Source organism: Hyla sarda, chromosome 2 (genome assembly GCF_029499605.1).
Source record: "Hyla sarda isolate aHylSar1 chromosome 2, aHylSar1.hap1, whole genome shotgun sequence".
Taxonomy (NCBI): domain Eukaryota; kingdom Metazoa; phylum Chordata; class Amphibia; order Anura; family Hylidae; genus Hyla; species Hyla sarda.
This window is the reverse complement of record NC_079190.1, coordinates 305249618-305263008: the sequence shown is the minus strand read 5'-3', so window position 1 is coordinate 305263008 and position 13391 is coordinate 305249618. Positions and strand designations below refer to the sequence as shown.

At 41.1% G+C, this 13391-nt stretch overlaps 1 protein-coding gene across 1 annotated transcript in view; it reads left to right on the top strand.

Moving 5' to 3' along the window:
- Positions 1–7121: 7121 nt before the first annotated feature.
- TNNI1 (troponin I1, slow skeletal type) overlaps positions 7122–13391 on the top strand; it is an 84802-nt gene continuing 78532 nt past the window's right edge. Inside the window, exon 1 of the mRNA XM_056560146.1 lies at positions 7122–7196. Coding sequence (XP_056416121.1) covers positions 7122–7196 — 75 coding nt within the window. The remainder of the gene's footprint in view (positions 7197–13391) is intronic.

Sequence of the window (13391 nt, the reverse complement as noted above, 5' to 3'; positions counted from 1 at the left end):
ACTATTGTCTTATTTGTGTTTTTTGATTTGAACCTGTTCTTCTGCTTCCGGATTGCTATCTGTATAGCTATACCATGTGTGGAAACAGCGTACAAAGTTACTGAATACCTTAATGAACATAACCTTTGTACATACGTACTGAATGTATTTTAAACCCATGTATCTGTCCTGTTGTATACACTTTGCCTGACGAAGGGTCTGGTACGGACCAGAAACCTGTTGCCTGTGTATCTGCTTAATAAACCAGCTTTAAGGGAAAATACCAGATGTCTTAGTCTATTACTGTCCAGAGAACCAGCGCCAGGAATGGTTACGTTTTCTACTTTTGCTTCATACTGGGACAGCGAACCTGCTTCCAGAGGACCATGGCTGCCGGTCTGGAGTTTTTGAAAATGCAAGATTAGGTGTTGTGCTCTGAGCACAACCCTACTAGGTTAGTGTATCTCCTTGTACCTATCTTATCACTCATAAAACAGCCTTCACCAATTTATATTGGTAAATTTCCACTTTTTTTTTGTAAAGTTGGAAGACCTAGGCGAGCTACCTCTCTTTCAGATGACCAGAATTGATTTTCTTTTTTTTTTTAAATAAACTGGCTAATGAGTGGGAAGTGGGTGTTTTCATTGTAAGATATATATATATATATATATATATATATATATATATATATATTTTCAACTGGTGTCTTTTTTTTAATTTATCACTTAGTAGTGGAAAAAAGCATGTGCACCAATGGAAAGTTGCTTAGTACATTAGACGTACACCCTGAAGCCAGTCTATGCAATGTCAGCAATATGTCTTTGGGCCTAAAATAACTGTCAGTGCTTAGCTATACCCATTTTTATGGATCTGGGTGGAAATCTGACTTTAAAGGGGTACTCCCACGGAAAAGCAGTTTTTTTAAATCAACTGGTGCCAGAAAGTTAACCCCTTAAGGACCGGGGGTTTTCCGTTTTTGCATTTTCATTTTTTGCTCCTTGCCTTTAAAAAATCATAACTCTTTCAATTTTGCACCTAAAAATACATATGATTGCTTATTTTTTGCGCCAACAATTCTACTTTGTAATGACGTCAGTCATTTTGCCCAAAAATCAACGGTGAAACGGAAAAAAAAATCATTGTGCGACAAAATTGAAAAAAAAACGCAGTTTTGTAAATTTTGGGGGCTTCCGTTTCTACGTAGTAAATTTTTCGGTAAAAATGACACCTTATCTTTATTCTGTAGGTCCATACGATTAAAATGATACCCTACTTATATAGGTTTGATTTTGTCGGACTTCTGGAAAAAATCATAACTACATGCAGGAAAATTAATACGTTTAAAATTGACATCTTCTGACCCCTATAACTTTTTTTTTTTTTCCGTGTATGGGGCGGTATGAGAGCTAATTTTTTGCGCCGTCATCTGAAGTTTTTAATGGTACCATTTTTGCATTGATAGGACTTTTTATTCATTTTTAAATTATATAAAAAGTGACCAAAAATGCACTATTTTGGAATTTGGAATTCTTTTGCGCGCACGCCATTGACCGAGCGGTTTAATTAATGATATATTTTTATAATTCTGACATTTCCTCACGCGGTGATACATGGTGATATATGTTTATTTTTATTTACACTGTGTTTTTTTTTTATGGGAAAAGGGGGGTGATTCAAGCTTTTAATAGGGGAGGGGTTAAATGATATTCATTCACTTTTTTTTTCCACTTTTTTTTTGCAGTGTTATAGGTCCCATAGGGACCTATAACATTGCACACACTGATCATCATTGATCACTGGTTTCTCACTGGTTTGCTCATGCCTGGATCTTAGGCACTGAGCAGTCATTTGGCGATTGGACAGCGAGGAGGCAGGTAGGGGCCCTCCCGCTGTCCTGTAAGCTGTCCGGGATGCCGCGATTTAGCCGCGGCTATCCCGAACAGCCCACTGAGTTAACCGGCATGGTTTCACTTTCGCTTTTAGCTGCGCGGCTCAGCTTTGAGCGCGCGGCTAAAGGGTTAATAGCGTGCGGCGCGGCGATCGGCGCTGCGCGCTATTAGCGGCGGGTCCCAGCTTCACTATGAGGCTGGGCCCGCCGTGATATGATGCGGGGTTACCGTGTAACCCCGCGTTATATCACGGGAGCAGGACCAAGGACGTACCTGTACGTCCTTGGTCCTTAACCCCTTAAGGACCAGAGCGTTTTTTGCAATTCTGACCACTGTCACTTTAAACATTAATAACTCTGGAATGCTTTTAGTTATCATTCTGATTCCGAGATTGTTTTTTCGTGACATATTGTACTTTAACATAGTGGTAAAATTTTATGGTAACTTGCATCCTTTCTTGGTGAAAAATCCCAAAATTTGATGAAAAAAAAAGAAAATTTTGCATTTTTCTAACTTTGAAGCTCTCTGCTTGTAAGGAAAATGGATATTCAAAATAAAACATTTTTGGGTTCACATATACGTCTACTTTATGTTTGCATCATAAAATTTATGAGTTTTTACTTTTGGAAGACACCAGAGGGCTTCAAAGTTCAGCAGCAATTTGGAAATTTTTCACAAAATTTTCAAACTCGCTATTTTTCATGGACCAGTTCAGGTTTGAAGTGGTTTTGAAGGGTCTTCATATTAGAAATACCCCATAAATGACCCCATTATAAAAACTACACCCCCCAAAGTATTCAAAATGACATTCAATAAGTGTATTAACCCTTTAGGTGTTTCACAGGAATAGCAGAAAAGTGAAGGAGAAAATTCACAATCTTAATTTTTTACACTCGCATGTTCTTGTAGACCCAATTTTTTTTATTTTTGCAAGGGGTAAAAAGGAGAAAATTTTTACTTGTATTTGAAACCCAATTTCTCTCGAGTAAGCACATACCTCATATGTCTATGTTAATTGTTCGGCGGGCGCAGTAGAGGGCTCAGAAGGGAAGGAGCGTAAAATGGTTTTTGGGGGGCATGTCACCTTTAGGATGCCCCTATGGTGCCAGGACAGCAAAAAAAAAAAACACATGGCATACCATTTTGGAAACTAGACCCCTCAGGGAACGTAACAAGGGGTAAAGTGAACCTTAATACCCCACAGGTGATTCACAACTTTTGCATATGAAAAAAAAAAATAATGTTTTACCTAAAATGCTTGGTTTCCCAAAAATGTTACATTTTTAAAAAGGGTAATAGCAGAAAATACCCCCCAAAATTTGAAGCACAATTTCTCCCGATTCAGAAAACACCCCATATGGGGGTGAAAAGTGCTCTGCTGGCGCACTACAGGTCTCAGAAGAGAAGGAGTCACATTTGGCTTTTTGAAAGCAAACTTCGCTCTAGGGGCATGCCGCATTTAGGAAGCCCCTATGGTGCCAGAACCGCAAAAAAAAAAACACATGGCATACCATTTTGGAAACCAGACCCCTCGGGGAACGTAAAAAGGGGTAAAGTGAACCTTAATACCCTACAGGTGTTTCACGACTTTTGCATATGTTAAAAAAAAAATATTTTTTTACCTAAAATGCTTGCTTTCCCAAAATTTTTACATTTTTAAAAAGGGTAATAGCAGAAAATACCCCCCAAAATTTGAAGCACAATTTCTCCCGATTCAGAAAACACCCCATATGGGGGTGAGAAGTGCTCTGCTGGCGCACTACAGGTCTCAGAAGAGAAGGAGTCACATTTGGCTTTTTGAAAGCAAATTTTGCTCTGGGGGCATGCCGCATTTAGGAAGCCCCTATGGTGCCAGAACAGCAAAAAAAAAACACATGGCATACCATTTTGGAAACTAGACCCCTCGTGGAACGTAACAAGGGGTAATGTGAACCTTAATACCCCACAGGTGTTTCACGACTTTTGCATATGTTAAAAAAACATTTTTTTTACCTAAAATGCTTGGTTTCCCCAAATTTTTACATTTTTTAAAAGGGTAATAGGCGAAAATACCCCCCAAAATTTGAAGCTTAATTTCTACCGATTCAGAAAACACCCCATATGGGGGGTGAGAAGTGCTCTGCTGGCGCACTACAGGTCTCAGAAGAGGAGGAGTCACATTTGGCTTTTTGAAAGCAAATTTTGCTCTGGGGGCATGCCGCATTTAGGAAGCCCCTATGGTGCCAGGACAGCAAAAAAAAAAACACATGGCATACCATTTTGGAAACTAGACCCCTCGGGGAACGTAACAAGGGGTAATGTGAACCTTAATACCCCACAGGTGTTTCACGACTTTTGCATATGTAAAAAAAAACATTTTTTTTTACCTAAAATGCTTGGTTTCCCAAAATTTTTAAATTTTTTAAAAGGGTAATAGGCGAAAATACCCCCCAAAATTTGAAGCTTAATTTCTACCGATTCAGAAAACACCCCATATGGGGGTGAGAAGTGCTCTGCTGGCGCACTACAGGTCTCAGAAGAGGAGGAGTCACATTTGGCTTTTTGAAAGCAAATTTTGCTCTGGGGGCATGCCGCATTTAGGAAGCCCCTATGGTGCCAGGACAGCAAAAAAAAAAAAACACATGGCATACCATTTTGGAAACTAGACCCCTCGGGGAACGTAAAAAGGGGTAATGTGAACCTTAATACCCTACAGGTGATTCACAACTTTTGCATATGTAAAAAATTAAATAAAATGTTTTACCTAAAATGTTGGTTTCCCAAAAATTTTAGATTTTTAAAAAGGGTAATAGCAGAAAATACCCCCCATAATTTGTAACACAATTTCTCCCGAGTACGGCGATACCCCATATGTGACCCTAAACTGTTGCCTTGAAATACGACAGGGCTCCAAAGTGAAAGCGCCATGCGCATTTGGGGCCTGAATTAGGGACTTGCATAGGGGTGGACATAGGGGTATTCTACGCCAGTGATTCCCAAATAGGGTGACTCCAGCTGTTGTAAAAGTCCCAGCATGCCTGGACAGTCAGTGGCTGTCTGGTAATACTGGGAGTAGTTGTTTTGCAACAGCTGGAGGCTCCGTTTTGGAAACAGTGGCGTACCAGACGTTTTTCATTTTTATTGGGGAGGGGAGGGGGGCTGTGTAGGGGTATGTGTATATGTAGTGTTTTTTAGTTTTTATTTTATTTTGTGTTAGTGTAGCGTTTTTAGGGTACAGTCGTACGGGCGGGGGGTTCACAGTAGTTTCTCGCTGGCAGTTTGAGCAGCGGCAGAAAATTTGCCTCAGCTCAAACTTGCAGCCGGATACTTACTGTAATCCTCCGCCCATGTGAGTGTACCCTGTACGTTCACATTGGGGGGGGGGGGGGGAAACATCCAGCTGTTGCAAAACTACAACTCCCAGCATGTAGGGTCTATAAGTGCATGCTGGGAGTTGTAGTTTTGCAACAGCTGGAGGCTCCGTTTTGTAAACGGTGGCGTACCAGACGTTTTTCATTTTTATTGTAGGGGTATGTGTATATGTAGTGTTTTTTACTTTTTATTTTATTTTGTGTTAGTGTAGTGTAGTGTTTTTAGGGTACAGTCACATGGGCTATCAGTGCATGCTGGGAGTTGTAGTTTTGCAACAGCTGGAGACACACAGGTTGTGAAACACCGAGTTTGGCAACAAACTCAGTGTTTTGCAACCAGTGTGCCTTCAGCTGTTGCAAAAGCTACAACCCCCAGCATGTACGGACAGCGGAAGGGCATGCTGGGTGTTGTAGTTATGCAACAGCGGGAGGCATACTACTTTGGCTGGGGATGCTGGGGATTGTAGTTATGCAACAGCTGGAGACACACTGGTTTGCTACTTAACTCAGTGTGCCTTCAGCTGTTGCAAAACTACAACTCTCAGCAGTCACCGACAGCCAACGGGCATGCTGGGAGTTGTAGTTATGCAACCAGCAGATGCACCACTACAACTCCCAGCATGCACTTAAGCTGTTTGTGCAAGCTGGGAGTTGTAGTTACACAACAGCTGAAGGTACACTTTTCCATAGAAAGAATGTGCCTCCAGCTGTTGCAAAACCATAAGTCCCATCATGCCCATAAATGCATGCTGGGAGTTGTGGTGGTCTGCCTCCTCCTGTTGCATAACTACAGCTCCCAGCATGCCCTTTTTGCATGCTGGGAGCTGTTGCTAAGCAACAGCAGGAGGCTGTCACTCACCTCCTGCTGCTGCTTGATCGCCGCACAAGTCAGTCCCGCCGCCGCCGCCGTCGTCGCTCCTGGGGCCCCGATCCCAACATTAACGCCGGGGATCGGGGTCCACAGCACCAGGGCTGCACGTCCCGCACCCGCTCACGTCCTCCGAAAGAGGGGCGGAGCGGGTGCGGGAGTGACACCCGCAGCAGGTGCCCTGATTGGTCGGCCGGTAATCCGGCCGACGAATCAGGGCGATCGTGAGGTGACACCAGTGCCACTTCACCCCTGCAGGCTCTGGCTGTTCGGGGCCGTCTCTGACGGCCCTGATCAGCCAGTAATTCCGGGTCACCGGGTCACTGGAGACCCGATTGACCCGGAATCGCTGCAGATCGCTGGACTGAATTGTCCAGCGATCTGCGGCCATCGCCGACATGGGGGGGCATAATGACCCCCCTGGGCGATATGCCGCGATGCCTGCTGAACGATTTCAGCAGGCATCGGGCACCGGCTCCCCTCCGGCTAGCGGCGGGGGGCTGGGAAAGGACAGGACGTACTCCTACGTCCTAGGTCCTTAAGGACTCGGAAACGGGGGCGTAGGAGTACGTCCATTGTCCTTAAGGGGTTAAGGGGTTAAACAGGTTTGTAAATCACTTCTATTAAAAAATCTTAATCCTTCCAGTACTTTTTAGGGGCTGTATACGAAAGAGAAATCCAAAAAAGAAATGCATTTCCTCTGATGTCATGACCACAGTGCTCTCTGCTGACCTCTGCTGTCCATTTTAGGAACTGTCCAGAACAGGAGAAAATCCTCATAGCAAAGATATGCTGCTTTGGACAGTTCCTAAAATGGACAGCAGAGATCAGCAGAGAGCACTGTGGTCATAACATAAGAGGAAATGCATTTCTTTTTTGGATTTCTCTTTAGTATACAGCCCCTAAAAAGTACTGGAAGGATTAAGATTTTTTAATAGAAGTGATTTACAAATCTGTTTAACTTTCTGGCACCAGTTGATTTAAAAAAAAAAAAAAAAGTTTTCCATGGGAGTACCCCTTTAAAGCAGACTTGGCATGGCTTTTGAAGCTCCCTTTGATTTTATTGGGAGAAGTCTTTTTAGAATCTGCAAGGAAACAGGTCATCAATTGGTAGGTCCATTTCTTAGACCCACAAAAATCTGCTTATGGACAGGGTCACATTGGGAGCATCCACAGCATATTTCATGCTGCAGATGCACTGACAGCAGTCACAGAGGGACTGCAGAGAAAGATCCTGGCTGCGGCAAGGTAGCTCTGTGTGTTCGCTCGTAGTGGCGGACTTCCGGCTGTAGGAATCTGCCACTATGAGTGGATGCACAGAACTACCTGGCCGCAGCCGCTAGCTCATTTTACAGTTCCTCTGTGACTGCCGTCGCCACATTCTGCAGTGTGAAATACGTTGCGGATGCACCTCATGTGACCCTGCTCTTAGACTAGGTTTTGACACAGTTTTTTTCAGGGCATTTTTTATTGTAAAACTGCTACTGCAGTTTTTGAGCCAAAGCCAGAAGTATAAATATAAAGGAAAGATTTATGCTTCTTCTTCTTCATGCTGGATCCACTTTTGACTTTGGCTGAAAAATGCCAGAAAAAAACCTGTTTGGAAACCTAGCTTAACTGTTTTTAAACAGCACACAGGGACCTGGACTCCTGTCACTCTGATGGTGTCCCTGCTACTTGCGGAGCTGACATGTGCCCATAGCTGCAGGTACATTGTATACTTCCTGCCCAGTAAGAATATACATTAATCAAGCAATCAGTATAGTTTGCTGGTTTACTGTAACACCTTGCTGGATTGAGCACTATACGCAAGACCAGCAAGGAGAGAGTTAGCCAGCGTTGCTGAGCACAGCAGGATATAGAAAAGATATTGCCTGTAATTTACTTTTATACTACAGCTTGCATTCTATGCATGTGAAGCGTGGTGTTCTTTATGGGCAGTTTTTTTTTTAAAGAATAAATAATGATGAAGACATGCATGAAAAACCAGCGTATGAACAAAAAAAATGTTTTTTGAGATATAGACAAGAGTTTTGAAAAACTAAACAAAACAAGAAACAAAATTCTTAAATGAAAAGGATTTAAAAAAGTGATCAAAAAGTTTGTTTTCATTTCAAAATACTCTTAATAATAAATTTATAAAAAAGGGCAATAAGACGTTACTGGTTTAATACTGAAAGCGATCCTGAGAAATGTTGCTCGTAGCAAGCCTTTGATTACCTACAGTTAAAAATGTTGCAATAGGAGAAAAAAAAATAGAAAAAACATAATGAATTTCCCAGATGAAACTTGGTTAACTAAGATGACAGCTGAAGGCAACTATGATTATCAAAATAGTCATTTTTATAGGAGTAGCAGACATCTGAAAATAGGAGGTATACAACACATTGTCAATCAGCTGATTACTTGTAGAGCTATATTTGTAGTGTGTCATCATGTGCCTGTGTCGATACTACTACGTGGGCAAGACAACTAGACAGCTCTTCATGAGAGTCAGAGAGCATTTTTACTCTATTAGGATGGGGAAAGGAGTGCCGAGGCTGACTGCACACATAGTTGATGTCTACAAAGGAGACAAATCAGTGATGAAGTTTACAGGGCTTGAGAGGGTTAACATACTGAGCAGAGTAGGGGATAGAAATCTCAACGATCAGAATGACCTCAGCCCATTTTTAGGGTAGGGTCACACATAACGGATATGCAGCATATTTTACGTTGTGGATCCACCAGTGACATAGTGTGCCTCCAGCTGTTGTAAGCCACCCCCGCGGCCTGCTCGCAGTCACACAGGGTCCTGCGAAACACAGTGCACTCAGACATCGCGGGGCAGCCACGATGTCTAAGTACAGTGCTCATGCGCGCGGGCTGAGCAAGCAGGCCGGGGGGGGGGGGGGGTCGAGGTGGGGGCGGGGCAGAGGGGGTAGGGGGGTACGATTTGACACAGGGCACAGAAGGAATAATGTGGCACAGGGGATAGAGGGGGAATTAAAATGGCACTAGGGGTATTAAGGGGAGATTACCTGGCACAGGGGATAAGGGGGGGATGATTTGCCACAGCGCAGGGAAATAAAGTGGCAAAGGGGGATGAAGAGGGAAGTAAATAGCACGGGGGGGGGATCAAGGATTGAGAGGGGAAATAAAATGACACGGGGGATGAAATGGTATAGGGGGTGATAAGGGGTGATTAAATAGCACTTGGCAATTCTACTGTTATATCGCTTTTTATAGTTTTTTTTATAGGCAATTAAACTCTGGAGTGAATACAGTACAGTATTCGGTTATTTAGAAAGATTTTTGAGCCTTTGTTTCCCAATAGGGGACATCTCTCAATAGCGGACACTTTATTTTGTGGCCGCTACAGGGAGATTCTACTAATTGCAGGTAAATGTCCATTATTCATATCAAATACGGTATGGCATATCTCTTTAGCCCCTCTCCCATTCCCCACCAGTTTCATGAAAGAATTTTAAGATTAATCTCTCACAAGGAGCCAAAATAACAAAAAAGTATGGACAAGAGAACAAAAATGAACATTACATACAACAGAACTACAGTCCTTTATTATCTAACCAAGTGGAAGCTTCCTGATAATCAGAAAAGAATATTCTGTCCTTATACAACATCTGCAATTTTGTCAGGAAAAGAAGGGAGAAAGAAATTCTGTGCGCTTGTTCTATACCGAACAAGGATGGCAAGTAGGGATGAACGAATCGAATCTGACAAATCCAAATTCGTTACGAATTTCAGGAAAAATTCAATTTGCAACAAATGTGAATATTGCTGCAATTCTATCGCGCAAATCACTTAATTAAACTCCATTTAGTGCGGTACAGGCTCCAGGGCATCTAAAATGGCAGACCCACATGTGAGGACATGGGGCAAGGAATCCTGGGAAGGCGGGAACAAGGTAGCTTTTTTTAGTTTCACACCCTCCCATCTCTCACCTTCATGCACTTTGGTGCTCATTTACTTATTTAATTTAACATATACTTACTTCTTACTTTTAGGGGTTAGTGAAGATGCATCTCCTTCACACTCACATTAATTTTAGGGCACATCAGTCACCTTGTACACATCTTCATCACACATATTCATCATGTATTCACTTTTACATCTTTTGTACACTATTCTTACACATTATGAATTTATTTATTCATAACTTTCATTATTATTATCACACATAGCTGTCCTTATATTGCACTTTATTCACATTCTTATTCATTTTTTGTAAGTTGGATTTTTGTTTATTTGATTGCAGTGTACATTTCATGTTATATATAATTCTTCCTTTTTACTTTTTTCTTTCATTCACACATTATGCATTCACATGCAGCACTTTTACACCCTTTCATATTCATTCACACTTGTTCACATTCAAGCACTTCAGGCACATCAGCTCTACAGTGACAACAGTACCACACATTGATTATTTCATAAAAATTCTTTCTTTACATTAAGTACATGGTGGTTCCCGTTTGTTGCCTGCATTTGCAAGTACAACCCATGGCCGAGTGACGCTGAGCGTTTGTGTGCGCATGCACTGGATTCGCGAGGCCAAGACGTCACCCCTCGGCTTGCGTATGACGTCGCTTATGGCGGCTGATTGCGGAAGTCGATGGGCGGGTCCTGGCAGTGTGGATCGGGATGGTGTGTGGACACAAGCGCCATATACTTATGGCGCCACAAAATAGGTTAGTGATTGGCCAGTAACTTTATGAGTGTCACTATTTACGCCCCCACATGTCCCCCACCTCACTACTCCTAGAGGAAGCTTGGCGAAACGCGTCGGAGTGTGAGGTGGGGGAGCATCCTGGTGCATACTGTGTACCTTCTCTTTTTGCGGTGTGACTTACTTTATATTGCTGCTGGTTACTATACCATTGTAAATGCTGCTATGCTACATTTTGCACCTTGCCCTATTTATATGCTGCACTGTTGATAATATGATCTACTGATCAGGACTTGTACTTCTAGATATTGCTATTTTGCACAAGAACCTATTTATATGCTGCTATATTTTATCATGATTGGTGCTACATAATATCTTTTTGCACATATAGTAGTTGTACTATCTACATTATTGGATATATATATACTATTATAATTATTGGGGTCTTAGTGCAATAGTCATTTTGCAGCTTGATAAACATCTATTATTGGGGGTGTGCATTGCTATAATTATTGTGAATGATACAATATTTCCAGGATGTTCCCCCATCTATTGTTTTAACATTGTCTTATGTGTATGTGTTTTTTATGGGTTAATAGGCATATGGGATCTTCAGTTTTTGTATGATTATCTGTTTAATAAAGATTATCAATTATTGACTATTACCTTGCACTAGCATTTATTTCATTATCCAATGTAGATTTTTTTGTAGGTTTATATATGTATACAGTAATAGTCTCAACATGCTGCAATTTGGAAAGCTACCACTGAGTCCAAAACCGCAAGATTTGGAAAACTAAGATAAACCCCAAAAAAGTGGGTTTGGTGTTTTATAATTTCCTATTGCCAAACATCTGGCTGCTGTGTTTTTGCTGTGAAAAAGCTGTTTTAGTGTTTCTTGGGGGAGAAGCGTTTTTGCTCCAAAAAAGTTGAAGTTTAGCCTAAATGGATGTACTGTATTTTTTATAACAACCAGAAGGAGTTGCCTAAGGCTGATCTAACACTTGAATGTCAAACTTTTTATGCAATAATACATATTAGGAGAAAATTGTACCTTGATTTATTTTGTTGCCTAGAGTACATTTCCTAAGTACATATTCATAGATGACAGATCATTTTCCTTTGACTGGGAATATATTTTGGACCTTGCTTATTCCTCTCCCATAATAGTGCATAGGATTAAAATTGCATGCATTGTAGTCCTTGCTTTGTCCAGAGAACAAGATCTGCAGCACAATGACAGGTGCACAATAATCAGTCTAACCCAAACCCCCTCCACCTTCCAAAAAAAGGATAGAGCTCTGGGACTTTGTAAATCCCTATGAATGTCAGTCACCATTTAAAAATCTGTACACTGCAAAGACCTTTCAGTCTGATATACCAGCTTGCCCAGACCAGGTGATACCGAGGTAAGTGGAAAACTACTATTTCCTTCAAACACAACACAAGTTATTTTATTACATGTTGGTTTCTGAGAAGAGAAATGCCGACATAGAGTGGCATAGTTTGTAGTGTAAACTAGTTCTTTTGGGACCTGATGCAAACATAAATAGGCTTACCACTTAGGACTCGTTCACATGTGTGCTGGAGCTCCATTTGCAGATCTGTTAAAATGATGAGAGAAGGTAGCAAAGCAACAGACACCAGACGGACCCCATTTAACCCTTTAACCCCTTTTTGCACTTTCGTTTGTTTCTTCCTCACCTTCTAAAAATCATAACACTTTCAGTTTTCCACCTACAGACCCATATGAGGGCTTGTTTTATTCGCTACCAATTTTACTTTGTAATGACATCAGTCATTTCACCACAAAATCTTTGGCCAAGCCGAAACAAAAATGATATGTGGGACAAAACTGAAAAAAGCAAACAAACAAAAAACGCCATTTTGTAATTTTAAGCGGCTTCTGTTTCCATGCAGTCAATTTTTTGGTGAAAATTACACCTTAGCTTTATTCTGTAGATCCATATGATTAAAATGATTATATGCGTTTGATTTTGTTTTACCTGTGTTAAAAAATTATAACTTTGTGCACGAAAATGTGTACATTTAAAATTGTCCTCTTCTGACCTCTGAGAACTTTTGTATTTTTCCATATACTGGACTGTATGAGGGCTTTTTGTTTGCGCCGTGGTCTGTAATTTTTATTGGTACCATTTTTGTTTTGATGGGACTTTTTAATCGCTTTTTATACTTTTATTTAGGCTATACAAAATGACCCAAAAATACGCAATTTTGGACTTTGGTATTTTTTTTTTTTACGTACACGCCATTGACCGTGTGATTTAATTGATAATATACTTTTTATAGTTTGGAAATTTATGCACATGGCGATACTATATATGTTTGTTTCATTTTGATTACATATTACATTTTTTTTAGATGGGAAAGGGGGGTGTGGGGTGGGTGATTCAAACTTTTATTAGGAAAGGGGTTAATTCACATTTATTTATTTATTTTTACACCATTTTATAGTCCCCACAGCGGACTAGTACATGCAATACTTGGATTGCATACACTGCTCAAAGCTATGCCATAGCATAGCATTGATCATGGTAATCGGTGCTCGATTGCTCCAGGCTGCTGAAGCACTGATCAGACGGTGAGGAGGCAGGTAGGGGAATGGATTTTTTTTT